The sequence below is a fragment of the Protobothrops mucrosquamatus genome, unplaced genomic scaffold (assembly GCF_001527695.2).
Source record: "Protobothrops mucrosquamatus isolate PMUCROS unplaced genomic scaffold, P.Mucros_1.0 scaffold582, whole genome shotgun sequence".
Classification (NCBI taxonomy): Eukaryota; Metazoa; Chordata; class Lepidosauria; order Squamata; family Viperidae; genus Protobothrops; species Protobothrops mucrosquamatus.
In genome coordinates this window covers 165,114-183,132 of record NW_015386882.1, presented here as the reverse complement: position 1 = coordinate 183,132, position 18,019 = coordinate 165,114, and the positions used below count along the sequence as shown (strand labels likewise).

General features: G+C 39.9%; 1 protein-coding gene across 1 annotated transcript in view; it reads left to right on the top strand.

The window, feature by feature from the left end:
• The window catches only part of MDN1 (midasin AAA ATPase 1), a 116,632-nt gene that overhangs the window by 28,698 nt on the left and 69,915 nt on the right, over window positions 1-18,019 (top strand). The window contains exons 27-46 of the mRNA XM_015817381.1: window positions 305-446; window positions 825-959; window positions 1,719-1,857; window positions 2,674-2,812; window positions 2,903-3,033; window positions 3,851-3,986; window positions 4,242-4,368; window positions 4,651-4,884; window positions 6,066-6,263; window positions 6,978-7,186; window positions 8,454-8,576; window positions 9,571-9,768; window positions 10,765-10,872; window positions 11,248-11,436; window positions 13,236-13,325; window positions 13,426-13,686; window positions 14,694-14,964; window positions 15,514-15,673; window positions 16,464-16,580; window positions 17,382-17,590. Coding sequence (XP_015672867.1) covers window positions 305-446; window positions 825-959; window positions 1,719-1,857; window positions 2,674-2,812; window positions 2,903-3,033; window positions 3,851-3,986; window positions 4,242-4,368; window positions 4,651-4,884; window positions 6,066-6,263; window positions 6,978-7,186; window positions 8,454-8,576; window positions 9,571-9,768; window positions 10,765-10,872; window positions 11,248-11,436; window positions 13,236-13,325; window positions 13,426-13,686; window positions 14,694-14,964; window positions 15,514-15,673; window positions 16,464-16,580; window positions 17,382-17,590 — 3,316 coding nt within the window. The remainder of the gene's footprint in view (window positions 1-304; window positions 447-824; window positions 960-1,718; window positions 1,858-2,673; window positions 2,813-2,902; window positions 3,034-3,850; window positions 3,987-4,241; window positions 4,369-4,650; window positions 4,885-6,065; window positions 6,264-6,977; window positions 7,187-8,453; window positions 8,577-9,570; window positions 9,769-10,764; window positions 10,873-11,247; window positions 11,437-13,235; window positions 13,326-13,425; window positions 13,687-14,693; window positions 14,965-15,513; window positions 15,674-16,463; window positions 16,581-17,381; window positions 17,591-18,019) is intronic.

Below are 18,019 nucleotides of genomic sequence, written 5' to 3'. Positions count from 1 at the left end.
TGGACTGGGGATTGGGGACCCCTGCTGTAGGACATCACATTAAAAAGAACCTTTATCAGAGAGTCCAAAATCCCATTTGAGCACCTGTTTCTCACAGATCTCATATAGGTCATCTGCATCTTGCTTGGGAGTTTCTTGTCTGTAATGAAAATTCCACTGAATAGCTGCTAAGATATATTGAGCCAGTAGACCAATCTGGGGAATGTGATGGGAAGGATAATGTACTTCAAGGCATCTGAAGAAATCATTGTGGGCACATAATATAATATTGGATAGTGAGCTCTTGCTTTGCTGTTTCCTTTAGTCTTATCGCAGAGGTTCATCGGTGTTTGCAGGCAAGCATGGCTTCATTACTCTCCGTGACCTGTTTCGCTGGGCAGAAAGGTACCGATTAACAGAACAGACAGTGAAGGACTATGATTGGCTTCAGCATTTAGCAAATGATGGTGAGACCTCCCTCCTTTTTTCAGTTTACACAATCTGTCTGTCTGTCATCTGGTAACCCAAATATCAAATGCCACTTCTATTTGTTTGTTTGTTCGTTTACTAACATGTTTATCCCACTTTTGTTATTTTATAAATAACACAGGGCAGTGAAAATACATAATACTCTTTCTTCCCCCTGTTTTCCTCACAATAACAATCCTGTGAGATGGGTTGGGTTGAGAAAGAGTGGCTGGCCCAAAATCACCCAACTGGCTTTCATGGCCAAGATGGGACTAGAACTCAAGTCTTTTGATTTCTGGGGCCAGCACCTTAACCAGCTACTCAAAACAGCTTCTTTTTTTTTAAAGTAATCATTATCCTTGTTTCTTTATTCTTAGGATTTATGCTTTTAGCTGGAAGAGTCAGAAAGCAAGAAGAAGTGGATATCATTCAAGCAGTCATTGAAAAATATTTTAAAAGAAAATTGGATCCCCAATATCTCTTCTCAGAAGAAAGTGTGAAAAAACAGCTAGGTCAGTTTGCAGAATTGATTTTTGATTATTCAATAATTTACAAGCCAAACCAATGATGTTATATATTGGAACATATTAGAACATATAGTAGTATATATATTTTTGGAAGCCAAAAAACAACCAAAGCTATGAGAAAAGCACCAGGCAATTTCTATAGCCTAATGTTGCAGATAGCAATTTTGCCCTTCCTTTGGTGCATTTAATAATTGGTGACTGAAAAGAAAAGCAGTGATCTTGTCATAAGGGAAATTCAATTTTGAAATGACTGGGGCTACAAATTTTAATTACCATTGTAGCTACAGGGCACATTTTAATATAACTGTCTTAAGTGGGAATTAATACAGGTAGTACATTTGTTTAGTGAATCACTGCAGTTGTCAAATTAGTGACACCGTTGTTAAGTGAATCTGACTTCCCCCTTTGACTTTGCTTGTCAGAAGGTCACAAAAACTGATCACATGACCCCAGGACACTGCAACCATCATAAACGTGAACCAGTTAGCAAGCATCTGAATGTAAATCACTTAACTCTGGGGATGCTGAACTGGTCCTAAATGTGAAAAATGGTCACAAGTCACTTTTCAATGCCGTTGTAACTTCAAACGGTCACTAAATGAATTGTTGTAAGTCGAGGACTATCTGTATTTTATTTTCAGATTCAGAATTTATTAAAATAATTTAATGCTTAGCTGATGTTCCTTCACTTCTCGTTTCTTGCTTTTTGCCTCTGCTTATCTCTTTAAATCTCCTTTGCATCAGCTAAATCACCTGCTGGCCTACCTAGAATGGATGAGGAATTCAGCCACATTGTATGGACTCAAGGAATGAGGAGACTTGCAGTCTTGGCAGGCCGAGCTTTGGAGTTCGGTGAACCCGTACTACTGGTTGGAGATACAGGGTAAACTAATCTCTTCTTGGTTAATCTCCGTTTTGAACTGAGCCACAGAGCATAAGGCCACATGTGGGAAATTTAAGGCTCCCTTGTTGTCAGTGGCTCTTGGTTTATTTTATTTCTATTTTTATTGGCTTTTAAAGCACTTCAACCACAAATGTCAAAAAATGACAGCGTGGCCTTTTTGTGTTTTGAAGATGGAAGAACATGAAACATTAGAAAAGCTTGTAAAATAAGATTTAAGAGTAGTAGTAAAAAAAAAGAAGAACCTGCAGCTCAAAACCTGACGGGCCTTCTGCCACTGCATTGTTGCCCTGCTGATAATGATGATAAAGTTGGAAGGGACCTTGGAGGTCATCTAGTCCAACCCCCTGCTCAGGCAGGAAACCCTATACCATTTCGGACAAATGGCTGTCCAGTTTCTTCTTAAAAACTTCCAGTGTTGGCGCATTCACCGCTTCTGGAGGCAGGTTGTTCCACTGGTTAATTGTTCTAACTGTCAGGAAGTTTCTCCTTAGTTCTAGGTTGCTTCTCTCTTTGGTTAGCTTCCACCCGTTGCTCCTTGTCCTGCCTTCAGGTGCTTTGGAAAATAGCTTGACTCCCTCTTCTTTGTGGCAGCCCCTGAGATATTGGAACACTGCTATCATGTCCCCCTTCGTCCTTCTCTTCGTTAAACTAGACATACCCAATTCCAGCAACCGTTCCTTATGACATGGCACTATTCACTTTGACGTTCAACCTCTGCCGTAATGGCTACTAACCATCATATCGACTACTAAGATGACAATAAGCTTAATGCAATTGACTTTACCAACTTTACAGGTGTGGCAAAACAACTATTTGTCAGATCTTTGCAGCTCTAGCAAATCAGAAGTTGTATTCTGTGAATTGCCACTTGCACATGGAGACATCAGACTTCCTGGGAGGACTGCGACCAGTTAGACAGCGATCAAAGGACAAGGTCAGTTGGCTATAAGATGCTGAGTACATCTAAGAACTTTAAACGCTCCAGTGTTTGTGCTGAATCTCCTTTCTCTTTTTTTCCTAATAGGACGAAGTTGACAGCTCTAGGCTATTTGAATGGCATGATGGAGCCCTTGTTCTAGCAATGAAAGAGGATGGCTTTTTTCTCATGGATGAGATTTCATTAGCAGACGATTCTGTTCTAGAAAGACTTAATAGGTATGCGCCTGAAAACAGGACATTTCAGTCTTGATGTGTTTATCACTAATGCAGATTAAATACTGTACTGTCACATTCCAGCAGCTTCTGATTGTTAGGATTATCAGATCTTGCTTATTTACTGGAATTGTCAAGCTTCTGTTTAGTTTTGGGGTTTTTTTTATTAGCAAGAGTATAGGACAGTGGTGGCGTGCCATAGGCAGCACACAGAGCCCTCTCTGTGGGCACGCTCGCCTTGCCCCGGAGATGGCAACTGTCCCTCTTCAACCAGCCGCCCACTAACTCGCTGAGGTCCCACATGGCCAGATGCATCCCAGCACCCATATGCTCGCTGGCCACTGTATGCAGGGGCTGATGGTGTCAGGCAGCAGCCGCCCTGGCCCCTGCCTCACCTTGCCCTGTGACAATGGCACCCCCGCCCTGCCTCACCTTGCCTCGCCTCACCCCGCAGGACGAGCCTCCTGCCCACTGCCCCACCTGCCAGAGACCCCCTGGATCTTCCCCAACCCTGCCCGGCCCCCACAGGCGTCCCTCCCCACGAGCAACATTGAGGTCATCACGCCCATTTTGGTCACACCCACCCAATCTGCCATGACCACCACAGCCACACCCATCCAGTGGGCCACGCCCACCTGGCACCCGGTGATAAATAAGTGGGTTTTGGGTTGCAGTTTGGGCACTCGGTCTCTAAAAGGTTCGCCATCACTGGTATAGGATTTACCATATTTAGCAGGTTAATTTTAAGGTACCACAAATTTCTCCACTGTGTATAGTACAATACAGTAATGCAACCATGTCTCTGGGGTTTTTCTTCTAGCGTCCTGGAAACTGAAAAGACACTGGTGTTAGCAGAGAAGGCTAGTGAGGACAGCGAAATAGAGCTGCTGACTGCAGGAAAGAAATTTCGCATTTTAGCTACAATGAATCCTGGGGGTGACTTTGGGAAGAAAGAGGTAACGAAGACCAGTTTAGTTCTGTGTTATGAATCCCGTCATACTAATTACACCTGTGACGTTACAGTTGAAAGAATTGGTTATGCTTTCTTGCATGTGTGATGCTGATATGGTTGACAGAATCAACAATTGAATATATTAATCCCTGCAGTTAATCCTTCTGTGTTTTTTTTTTAAAAAAATCCATAAAATAAGCTAACAAACTACAGCTGTAATATGCTGACAGTAACCTCAGCTACGTTTTCTTGCCCACAGCTATCACCTGCCCTGCGTAATAGGTTTACCGAAATATGGTGTCCGCAAAGTAATAGCCGTGAGGATTTAATACAGATTGTCAAGCACAATCTTTATCCAGGACTCTGTCTATCTGCAAAAAATGAAGGTAAATCTCACTGAAAAATGCTTTATCCCCAACCTTAAGACAGCTTGTTTTCAACAAGCAGTCCCTTGCATTTTTGCTAAGACATATTTTGACAGTATTTTATAGGTTTTTAAACTTTTCAGCCTTTTATCTTCCATGTTAACTTCCATGTTAACTTCCCTAGAAAAGTTTTCTGGTTATTGATTTGTGTTTCTTAAAAGTATAGTCACAAAAAAAAAACCTTTTCTCTGTCTATATTGATTTCATTCTTGTATTTTCTTCTTCCCCTCCTGGTTGCCATAGGAATGGATATAGCAAAGCTCATGATGGATTTCATAAATTGGCTGAGTAATCAAGAATTTGGGCCTAATTGTATTCTCAGCATCCGGAATGTTCTGTCATGGGTCAATTTCATGAATGTTATGGCACAAGATAGACTGCCTGGTGGTTCAGAGGATCACCAGTTCTTTCGCGTTTCTCCAGTGCTGACTTTTGTCCATGCTGCATGTCTCGTATATATTGATGGCATTGGCTCAGGTAAATCTTCAGGATTTTCTTCATGGCAGAATGATTTAGCAGTGGAGACAGACAGCCTCAGTGGAACACTTTATTACACATGGGATATATTTTTGGATGTGTGAATACTGGATAGAGTCAGAATTGTTTTATGTGAGTGTGGTGGCTTAATGTGTCTAGGTCAGGGGTAGGCAACCTTGGCTCTTTTATGACTTGTGGACTTCAACTCCTAGGAATTCTGGGAGTTGAAGTCCACGAGTCATAAAAGAGCCAAGGTTGCCTACCCCTGGTCTAGGTGCAGAATACAAGGGAAGGAATTGGGTGGATGGTGAATCTCTAGCACGCAGTCATGAGTAGATCAACGAGGTGTTTGGAAGGGTGCTGAGGAAAAATCCTTCAGAGGAGATGCCATCTGGACAATCTAAACTGAAATGCCATAGGTCAGTGATGGCGAACCTTTTAGAGACTGAGTGCCCAAACTGCAACCCAAAACCCACTTATGTATCATCGGGTACCGGGTGGGTGTAGCCCATTGGGTGGGTGTGGCCCATAGAGTGGGCGTGGCCGCGGTGGTAACAGTAGACTGGATGGGACTAAAAGGTTCAATCAATCAATTCCAACTGTGCGAGATCTTTTTTTTTTCACCGTGAGAAGTTGAAATTGATTGATTGATTGAACCTTTTTTTTTGGCACACGGCAGCGGAGGCCTAAAGCGAAAAGGTTTTATAAAACTCAGTTGAAGGCCTAGGACTGGGGCGATGGCCTGCGTGCCCACAGAGAGGGCTCTACGTGCCACCTGTGGCACACGTGCCATAGGTTCACCACCACGGCCATAGGTTATTAATACTCCACCATAGAGTAGAGGTGGGCATCATTAGTATGGCCTGCCCACTTTGTGGAACAAACTTCCTTTGGAGATTAGGTGAGCTTCTACATTGAAATGCTTTTGCCTGAGTGAGGACATATTTGTCCACATGTTTCCTTGTTCTTAAGACTTGCCCTATGAATGATACATTTAATTTTAAATTGCTGAGTGTTTTGTTTTTTACAAGTTTGCTATTAATCTATTTTAGGTATAGGTATAGGATCTGTTTTAAAAAAAACTTTCCTATTTTTCCAGTAATGGTCAGTTTAAAATATTGTATAAACTCTTTTGTTATTTCCATTATTTTGTGTGTTCGTTTTTTTTAAAAAAAACATAGGCACAATATCCTGTTCTTCTGGCTCGACCACTCTGGCACGTGAAAAATGTCTGGATTATTTGTGTAGAAAAATTTCCAAAATTGTGCGACTCGGCAATTATCAGAAGAATGAACTGAGAATGTATAATCTGGAAAGAGAAAGGGAAATGGCTTGGAAGGAGAACTACGTAGGGATCCATCCATTTTATATATCAAGAGGCAAGAATCTATTTTTTCACAAATTTACCGAGTTGACAGCAGACTATATGAAATGACAAGCTCTTGTTTAGACATAGAGAAAAATATTGTGGAATGGTCCTCCCAGTAGTATAGGTTGTTGTTGCTGTTGTGGGAAAAATAGGGGGAGGAAGGAATATTATGTATGTTCACCAACCTGAATTACCTATTAAGGCAGAATAAGAATCGAATTAATGAACAAACGAATGAATGAAACTTTGCACAATTCCCTATGGTAAAAATATGCCATCTCTGCAAATTAGAAGATACAATCTCAAGAAAAATGCTTTTAGCTCTCTTGGTATGCTGATTTTCAATGTGCATACAGTTATGGGTGAATTCATGAGAGAATATTCAAACATTTGATTCTCCCATCTGTAAGGAAAAGGTGTTCCTTGATTTTTCAGCCATGGGCCTGTTGCTTATGTAGTTAATGACTACTAGTCACATATAAAGGAATCTTAAAGAGAGAAAATAGATCTTGAAGTCTTGGCAAACCCCAAAACTGGCCCACTGAGAACTGAGCTTTCTCAGTGGACACAGATAATAGGTCAAATGAAATAAAAATCAGAATGGGTATAAATAAAATGGAATATCCTAGAGAAGGACGTGACTGATTATTTGAAATATTGAACAGGAGTTTTCCATATACTGCTTTGACATTATTCTAGTCTGTAATCTTTGTTTTTACCACAGGCTCACTCTACCAGAAGAACAATTTGTTAGACTATGCTCTAAACGCAGGGACCACTTCAATGAATGCACAGCGGTTGTTACGAGCTTTGCAGCTAAGCAAACCTATTCTCTTGGAAGGGTCTCCAGGGGTCGGGAAGACCAGCTTAGTGGCAGCCTTGGCCAAGGCTTCAGGAAATCGCCTAATTCGAATCAATCTCTCTGAACAAACAGTAGGTAGATGGCTGTGGGGTAGCTTGGAATTTCTGACCATGCAAAAAACTGTTTTACAAATGTCAAAGAGTTCAATACTCCTCTTAAGTCTTGAAATACTACTCACTGGAGAAGAGAGTTTAGAAGTACATTAAGTAAATTAGTGATTTTTAATCATTAATCTAATCTTAACCAATTTTCCCAGAGTTTTCTGGGGGGTTTTCACATGCACAATAGACTCTGTGCTCTGCTCAGCTTTTCAGAGGCAATTATTGGAAATATTCCATATTCTCACAATGACACAATTATTAATCTCACTGAGACAATGGTGTTTTCTTTTGTTTTTGTTTTTTTTCATATCCTAGCCTAAATATCCTACCATGCCACAACAAAGAAAAATTAAATAATATATACTGTAAAGAGAGACAGGAGTTTTCAATAGGAAACCAAATATCTGAAGTATTGTATGCTATAGATATCCTTACGCACCATTACGGCCATACGGGATGTCATTGCTTCTTATATTCTTTACCAGAAGGATGTAGGCACTGCAGATACACAGCAAAGTTATCCAACTTTTTTTCATATCAAGACTGTCCTTAGCATTTGAGTGGCCTGCTAAGGATCACATTCCCAAAGTAGAGGGGTGAAATCAGGACATAACTAAAATTTCATTTGATCTAGCGGCTAAGGTGCTGGCTGGACTAGAAACCAAAAGACTGGAGTTCTAATTTTGCCTTAGGCACGAAAGCCAGTTGGATGACTTTGGGCCAATCACTATCTCTTTTAACCCAGCCCACTTACAGAGTTGTGGGGAACGTAGGAGGAGGAAGGAATATTAAATAGGTTCTCCGCTTTGAGTTACTTAAAAAGTAATAAAGGTGGAATAAAAATAAAACACATACTTGAGTTTTAAAAGATTAATTCGACTTGGCCCAATTACTCTCTTAACTTTTAATTATCACAGTCTTAAAAAATTACAAGCTGGTAACAACATTTTGAAATTGCTGGACATTGCAGCCAACACTTTGGGAGACTCCATATACCTCAGAGGTTCCGACTGTCTTAGCACAACAATGCAAAGTCAGCTAGCCTGGAATACTGGTGTGTTGATATGTGTATGGTATTCACTGATTGAAAACAAATACCTTGATTTTTTTTTCTCCAGTAGAGTATTGTTGATTATTTTTTGTTTGTCTCAAAACATTGCATGCCTGGATGGATTTTTTTTTTAATTCTCACCATTTCGTATTTGTAAAGCTTGCCATCTCTCTTCCTGTTTCTTAGGATATAACAGATTTGTTTGGCACAGACCTGCCTGTTGAAGGAGGCAAAGGTGGGGAATTTGCCTGGCGTGATGGACCATTGCTTGCAGCATTGAAAGCAGGACACTGGATTGTATTAGATGAAGTGAGTTCATCTTTCATCTCTCTCTCTCTCTCTCTCTCTCTCTCTCTCTCTCTCTCTCTCTCTCTCTCTCTCACTCATCTCTCTCTCTATGTTTCTCTATCTTTCTATCTAATCTATCGCTCATCTCTATCTATCTCTCATCTATCTATCTCTGTCTCTCTCTCTCTCTCTCTCTCTCTCTCTCTCTCTCTCTCTCTCTCTACCTACCTACCTACCTACCTACCTATCTATCTACCTATCTATCTATCTACCTATCTATCTCTCTGTCTATCTCTATCTCTACCTATCTTTCTATCTCTCTTTCCCTCTTTTTCCCTCTCTCTCTCTATCTCTCTATCAATCTATCTAACTATCTCTATCCCTCTCTCTCTCTATCTGTCTATTTCTATCTATATCTATATCTATCTGTCTCTATCTTTCTATCTCTCTATATCTCTCTCTGTATCTGTCTCTCTCTGTATCTCTCTATCTCTCTATGTTTCTAATTCTCTCTCTATATCTCTATCTATCTCTATCTCTATCTACCTATCTCTCTCTATCTATCTTCCTCTCTATCTCTCTATCTACCTATCTCTATCTATCTCTCTATCTGTATCTCTCTCTATCTCTCTCTCTATCTATCTATCTATCTATATCTACCTATCTCTATCTATCTCTATCTCTATCTACCTATCTCTCTCTATCTTCCTCTCTATCTCTCTATCTATCTACCTATCTCTATCTATCTCTCTATCTGTATCTCTCTCTCTCTCTCTCTCTTTCTATCTCTATCTTTCTATCTCTCTATATCTTTTTATCTATCTCTATCTTTCTAATTATCTATCTATCTATCTATCTATCTATCTATCTATCTATCTATCTATCTATCTATCTATCTATCTATCTATCTATCTATCTATCTATCTATCTATCTATCTATCTATCTATCTATCTATCTATTTATGAAAAAGAAGGGGAATGTAATCTTTTTTTAATCTTTATATGTCTTCAATAGCTGAACTTAGCTTCTCAGTCCGTCCTAGAAGGCCTGAATGCCTGTTTTGACCACCGGGCAGAGATTTATGTACCTGAATTGGGGATGAGTTTTTATGTTCAGCACAAGATGACAAAGATCTTTGGATGCCAGAATCCCTACAGGCAAGGAGGTGGCAGAAAAGGGTTACCTAAGTCATTTTTGAACAGATTTACACAGGCAAGTTCATAATTTCTTCCACTGTCGTTTTTGTTTTAACATTTCTTTTAAAATGAATGTTAATTATGCCATTCTAGATAAACATGAAGGCTAAATTTTTGCTGATTCAATCCCTTTGTAGTAAAGTGTCTATAGAGGTTCTCAGTCATCCAGGTCATAGTTGTCCCAAAGATGCTTTTTCAAAAGGCAACTAGACTTTATTGTTTTTCTTTGAAGACCTTCCGCTTCTCATCCAAGAAGCTTCTTCACCTCTGACTTGGATGGTGGGGAATGGAAGGATTTATACTCCTTGCAGGCAGCTGGTCATTTGCATTCGTTTACAGAGTCGTTGAGGCCATTTGGGGGTTTATCTGTGTCCTCAAGGTCACCTGAATGGTGCAAATGGGTGTGGAGCCTTCTTGGAACTGCTGAAAGGAGTGTGTTGTAGACTGGAGATAGATGATGTCGCATCCCTCCCCCTCTGTTGAAAGAGGGCCGTTCAGTTTTTTACATAGATAGCGTCTTTGACCCCTCTTTCAAACCAGCGGTGTGCTGTTTTCGAAAGAGTGGCCTTTGTCTTTTAAATGCAGATGGACTGCTGAATCTTGTCCTGATGGGTTTCTTCTTCTCCTATGTTGTGCCATGCATTTATGAAGTGGTTGTTTTGTTTTCCCAATGTACAGATCTGCACATGGCTCATTGCATTACACTGCATATACTACATTGCTCAGTTTGTGTCTGGGTGTTTTATCCTTGAGATGGACAAGCTTCTGCCTTAGTGTGTTCTTGGGTTTGAAGTGTGCACGTATGTTGCGTTGGCTGGAGATCCTCCTGAGCTTTTCCGATATTCCTGCAACGTATGGAATGACTACGTTGCTTTGTTTTGCAGTAGAGTGTTTTTATTTAAATATATTGATGGAAATCTTTTAAGTTCAGCATTGCCAAAATGATTATATCTTTAGAATACATGTGTCTCCTGTATGTAATAATACTTTTTTTCCCTTAAAAATGGCACAGGTTTATATAGACCCACTTTCTGCATCAGACATGGAATATATTGGGAATACTCTTTTTCCAGCCATCGACAAGGAGATTATTGCAAAGATGGTTGAATTCAACAACAAGGTAAATATAGTGCCTCAAATTGCGATAAGATAAATAGCAATAGCCCTTGGACTTCATAGTGCTTTACAGCACTGTTTGAGAGGTTTGCAAATGTCAGCACATTGCCCCCAACAATCTGGGTCCTCATTTTACGACCTTGGAAGGATGGAAGTGAGCCCCATCAGGATCGAATTTCTGGCTGTGGGCAGAGTTAGCCTGCAATATTGTATTTTAACCATTGCACCACCATGGCTCAGTGGAGAGGGATGAATAGTAAGATTTCCAATTGAGATTCTTTATGTGTTAAATGTAGTGCTGGGTATGGCCTTCTAATATCGTTTTAAGAACTGAATCACATTGGTATTTGTAACCCTTTGCATTGGTACTTTTATTCAGATGGATCAAGAAATTACAACTGAGAAGAAGTGGGGCCATAAAGGTGCACCCTGGGAATTTAACTTGCGTGACCTTTTCCGATGGTGTCAGCTAATGCTTATAGATCAGTCACCTGGGAGTTATGACCCTGGCAAACACATGTTTTTGATCTACGGAGAAAGAATGAGAACAAAAACAGACAGAGAAATGGTAAAGAACAGAGAGAACTTACTTGCTTATTTTAGGATTTTGATTTAATGTTTATATATCTGAATATGTCATACTGTCTTCAATTGTATAATTCAAAATGATTTCTGTTAAGGCAACTTCTTTTCCCAAAGCTTGAGTTTAGGTATATGTTTTGATGCATTGGGTATATAATAGAAAGAACCCCATACAGAATCTGTTTCTCAAGCTGGTGCTCACTGGGAACAATTCCCAGGATTCCTAGGAAGAATGGCTAATATTGACTTGAGATTACGATCTGAATCTTGCTAAGGAAGTCCTTGCTCTTTGGTGTTTTTTATGGTTCTGTCTTATGGGGGATGCTGTTCAATACCTATATGAAATCTCTTGGGGAAAGTCATCCAGAGCTTTAGAGCTAAGTGCCATCAATGTGTTGGTGATAATTAATTTTAGAGCCCTTTGCCATTCAAGTCCATAGAAATGGATAATTGTTATCGTTTCATTATTGCCTAAATTTACTCTGGGGAGAATGAGTTGAAATTAATTCTAGATAAGATAGAAGTAGTATTGGTAAAAAAATAAACTAGGCTTGGAGACTGACATTCAGTCTCTTGCAGATTATACCAATTAGGAGTCTCTCTAATCAGTGTAGAATATGGCCTTGAAGAACAGGGAAGATCCATTGCCAAGGCAACAGTCAGGTCAACAAGACTTGAGTCTAGACCAGGGGTAGGCAACATGCTGGCTCAGGAATTCTGGGAGTTGAATTCCATGAGTCATAAAAGAGCCGAGGTTGCTTACCCCTGGTCTAGACCAAAAGATGACTCAGGCAGTCGTCCATCTCCAGTTCATGTGAAGATAAAAGAAGGAGCAAGGGAAGAGTATTCAGACTTGCAAGGTTCTGCTACTATAGCTGTTCTAATAAAGTAGCTTAGTGCCTAAGAAAAGTGCCTGTTTCTTAGTCTGCTCTATCTTGCTGGATTGACCTACTCCTCATACAAGAATAGGCCAGCGGTCTAGAATGTCCCCTGATCCTTAGCTGTCACTGTGGTAGGATAGCAACTATGGTAATGAGTGCGTTTGCACAATTAAAACTGCTGTGCTAGCCCATGGTCTCTCGCTGTTTACAAAAGCTTAACCATTTTTTCCTTATGTTTTTAATTGTTATCCAGTATTAGTATTATCTTTACATTCCAGCTTTGGTTTTTGTTTTTTTAAAAAAATACTTTAGTAGGTTGGTGGGATATAACGTGAATAAAGAAGTAAAACATTTGGAGGTCTCCAAGCTGCCTACTCCTAGTGAAAAGAAAAATTGTTTATGTATGCAAATGTGTTTTTATGAGTATATGCAAGCATATGTTCACTTGGATCATGGAGTTTCCAGAACTTCATCTGATGATAGGGTGATTGAGGTCTCATCTGTCTTCTTCTCAAGATTTGGCAATTTATCCGAGGTATCACTTGAGTGAATTATTTATAGATTATGCAACTCCTTAGAGCTTTAAAAACCAGCCTTTTAAAATTATTCACAATTCTGTGCCAGTTACACTAGTCTCAGATCCTGAGCGTAGTCAAATTTTACTCTCTGAGCTGTAGAATGTCTGTGGCAATAAACAACCTCAGATGTTAAAAGATGAGACAGAGATACATTACCTTGAATCAAGTGATTTTAAATGTCTGCACCAGGATTACAGACGGTCCCTTTTGGGAAAGAGAAGTTTTGGATAAAAGCTTTCTGTTCATAGGAAAATTGTGGTGGGGGGAGGATTGAACATTTGATATTCAATATTCGATTTGGTTGCGTCTTTTTTTTATCTATTTAGGTCGTGTCTCTGTTCAAGGACATTTTTGGACAGAATTGTAATCCATATACAGGAAGCAGGCAATTCTATATCACACCTTATGACATTCAGGTAAAAGGAAATAAAGACTATTACTATTGTAGAATTTTCTTTACCCTTCTATTTCTCCCTGTTTACATACGAAGGTAACACTGTTTTTGTTTTCCCGAAGGTTGGCTACTCAGTCCTCTCCCGTGCCAATTATGTCCCCCCTCCAGGCAGAAATCTGTCTCTTCTCCACCATTCACTACAGCCCCTGGAAGCCATCATAAAATGTGTACATATGAGCTGGATGGTAATCTTGGTGGGCCCAGCTGCTGCTGGCAAGACCAGCCTGCTTCAGTTACTGGCATATCTAACAGGCCATCAGTTAAAGATTATGCCAATGAACAGTTCTATGGATACTACAGAACTATTAGGTGGATTTGAGCAAGTAAGTTTTTATTTTTCCCCCCAGTTCTTATTCATTTTTAAACAAAAATAGGATTAATATTAATGGAGCTTCCCTATTATGTGTAATAGAGCAGGAACAGGTAATTTTTTTTTCAAACTGAGCAGGGTAGACACCCTGCTAGGTGATGCAGTGGCATGGCTAGTATGCTCTGTGCCAAAATTTGGGGGAGGGAGCAGAGAAGTGATCTTCTGCAAGTTTTAAAAGCCCCCATGGCCCCCAAAACTAGATAATGTTTTGCTTACTTTTGCACTAGGAGGCTAGAACTGTCATATTTATGGTTACCTGGAGGAATGGGCGGCTCAAATCAAATTTCCTTCTTTCTTTATTGGCTCGGACTATAGTGATGGGGAACAATTCTTGAATATATTTTACTTGATTAATAGCAGTTTCCTCATGGCAAAAAATATTTAAGTGTTGAATTTTCATGTTACCAGCCCAATAGAGTCTTATATTCATTTCCTATGTCTCTTTTTCACAGGGAAATCTGGATTCATGTCTGATAGCTTGGCTGGCTGTGTAATTGCCACAAAAATGAATAGCCTCCCACAATCTAGCAATTAGCTTACCATAGACGAGAATATTTGTAGCTCAGGGCTGAACTGTGGGAAACTTGTTACAAAGTTTCATTATCCAACTAGGTAACGTTACCAGTGCACTGATGATATTACCTAGTTGGGTAATGAAACATCTGCAAGAAAACAACCAAGCTCAGAGAGCACCAAGGACCCTACAATTAGCTTACATTAATCTATAAGGAAGATGGGAAAGATGGCTACCAAAGAAACTGAACAGAAGCTGTCCCACCTCAAGTTTTTCTTTAACCTTGTCTATGCTAACTAATAAGGCCAGCTACTTCCTTAACTACATATTGTCAGGTACCTAGTTCTGTTTGAAGACAGAGCATTCATTCAGAATAAGTAGCTGAACTCCAGTTGTAATATGGCAGTGGGATGCAACTGTGACTGATGTATTAAAATCTTCTGTAGGTTGATATCATTCGGCCGTGGAAATTCTTACTGGAAAAGGTGGAGAATGTTGTCAGCACCCTTCTAAGAGACAGTCTCCTCCTCAATACCATGTGCCCGGACGACACTGAAGTTGTCTTGCGTGCCTGGAGCAATTTCATCCTTAATTTCAAACCCAAATCTCTTGGGGAAGGGAATCAAAATATAACCATTGAACTAGTGAATAAATTGGAAGGAGTGCTTGTGCTAGTCCAGAGACTCAATACCAAGATCAACTCATATTCAAAGTCAGGTATGCAGGAAAGTCATAGTATATAATATTAATATATAATTTATCATATATAATTTATAATTATTTATATTATTATTCATTTATAATTATATATGAATACATGCATTTTGTTTTACTTGTTTTGAGCATTTATTTGAGGCGCCAAATTTGCTGCTTTATTGCAACTGTTGCTGTTTTGAAAGACAATATAATTTACTAAAGTCATTACTCTATATTTTCAGTTCAACTTCCTATCCCAAACACGTCAAACTCACGACATCATGTGACGTTGTGTGACGTATGGGAACTTTTTCCCCATTGCCAGCAATGGGGTGGGCGTGGTTTCATCGTGATGCGACCGGCCCGTGGGCCGGCAGTTTGACTCCCCTGTCCTAACCCTAACCCTAGCAGTTACAAATTCAGATGAAAATAACAATGATGGTTAACCAAAATGTATGTGTTGTTGTTTTCCATGATCAACAGTTTTTAGGGCTAATTTTCAAAATGTTGAAGGCCAGCTTCTTGATGCATAGAAATATTGATACCTTTTGTTGGCTACTGTCATTCTAGGATTTTCAACACTTGTGGAAGAGTTTCGTCACTTCAAGTTGCAAGTAGTTCAATTTATGAATAGCCATAACCATGGGACTTTTGAATGGGTTGATGGGATGTTAGTTCAGGCTTTAGAAGCTGGAGACTGGCTTCTAATGGACAATGTAAACTTCTGCAGGTAAAATTACTATAGGAATTAATGTTTTGTTTTTACCTACTATTGTTAAAAAAAAAGAGTGTCAGCTACACATCTGATGTTAAAGAGGAACTGTATCATGAAGACTACCTAATACTGTTGTATAACATTAATCCAGTTCTTAACAAGATTTTTATTTGGGGGGAGGGGGAACCACAATAAAATGGTGCTGGGTCTTTTTGGTCATAATGCTGAACTGTGAATTAATTAATTGTCTCTGACCCAGGCTGATTAAATTAAATACCTTAGAAGAATTTAAACAGTCCCTATATAGATAAAGAGAAAGATAATAAGTTTGCTGCTGTTTTCTGATCTCAACCCCTCCATTTCTAGTGCAATTTAGATAATGATTCATGCAGGGTTTAATCTGTTTTGCCTCAAAAGATCCTTGTGGATACCAGATTATTCAGCACATTTGATCTCACATCTATCTTGCATTTTATAGAGAGAAAAAATGAAACTATATTTTGTAATTACTCACATCCCTGTTATTCCTATATAATGCAAGCGGGCACATATGTACAAATTGTTGAAGTAAGATGTTCATTCCCAACATCACAGATGTCTTGCTAGGTAGATGGGATCTTATTCATCCAAGGCACACTTGTGATTATTTTATATATGCACATAGAGTAATGAAATTCACTAGTGAATAAGCTGATAAAATGATTAATAATAGTAACTGATTTCTGTTTTGTTTCCACATGAATTTGTTTTGAATTCATTTCATAACTTCACTGAGGTTGTTGTGGTTTCCCTTTTTAATTTGCAGCCCTTCTGTGTTGGACCGCTTGAATGCTCTGCTTGAACCCGGAGGAGTCCTGACCTTGAACGAAAGAGGAGTGACAGATGGAGTAACTCCTAGTGTTGTTCCTCATCCAAATTTCAGGTTCTGCATTTACTCACTGAGCATTCATAGAAATGCCTTTTAGACTATTAATCAGTGGAATCCCCCATCTTTTATAAGTGTCACTTTGAAAATAGGTATACTGAGTTGGGTTTCGTTCATCTTGGAAGTGCACAGAAGTTCATTTTCATTAGAGATCTTTTACTTTTCACAAGCACAGAAACAGAACAGAAAAGTCAATTTGGTCTCGTAGTTAAGGCACGAGACTAGAGGAAAAAGAAACTGTGAGTTCTGTCATTAAAATTGGAGAAGAAAACTGCTGCCAAATCATAACATTTATAATGACCAAAATGGAAACAAAAATAGCTTCCTGTTTTACATTAAGCAAAGATATAGCCTAACCCAGTGATGGCAAACCTTTTAGAGACCCAGTGCCCAAACTGCAACCCAAGACCCACTTATTTATCACTGGGTGCCGGGTGGGCGTGGCCGCGGTGATCATGGCAGACTGGGTGGGCAGAGACAGGGCGGCGGGGGCCAGTCCCTCGCCATCTCCGGGGCACGGCACACGTGCCCACAGAGAGGGCTCTGAGTGCCGTCTCTGGCACACGTACCATAGGTTTGCCACCACTGGCCTAACCTGTAGTATCAAACACATGAAATATATACAAACATTTTGGATTGGTGGAAGGAGCGATTTAGAAAACTACTGCAGAGGTTGCCTTTAGTAAGGATCGTGGGTATGTGTCTTACAAAGTTCTTGAGTTGTCTCTTTTCCTACTGTATCTCCCACTCTGTTTTAGCAGCAAAATAAGATGCTGTATGTTCTGCTCTTGTTAATAGACTTTTTCTTTCAATGGATCCCACACATGGGGAAATATCCCGAGCCATGCGGAATCGTGGAGTTGAAATCTATATTCCAGGAGATACTCATGAAAATCCACTGGATCCTCATGATGTGAAGCTGCTGTTGCATGGCCTGGGGCTGTTGGGAAATGGCATATGTGATACGCTCATAGCCATGCACACAGAAGCCAAAGAAACTCTAGCAGGTGAGATGCGCACATCATAACTTGACAGAGGATGGATGGATTTATTTTCTTTCATTTTATTTTTCATTTTTTTTCATTTTATTAAATTTATACCCCGCCCTTCTCCCGTAGGACTCAGGGCGGCTTACAGCCAGTTTAAAACAATTCAATACAATAGAAGTTTTAAAAAAATCATTAAAAATAAATATATAATCGGCCGCTTCTACTAAAATTTGGCTAAAACCAATTTAAAATACCCCTAGGCCAGTCCTGCCCACTGGAACAACCAGGTCTTAAGGGCGCGGCGGAAGGAGGGGAGATCCGGAATAACCCGGATCTCTGGGGGCAGCTCGTTCCAGAGGGTGGGTGCTCCGACAGAGAAGGCCCTTGCCCTGGGGGTCGCCAGCCGACACTGTCTGGCCGACGGCACCCTGATGAGGGCCTCTCTGT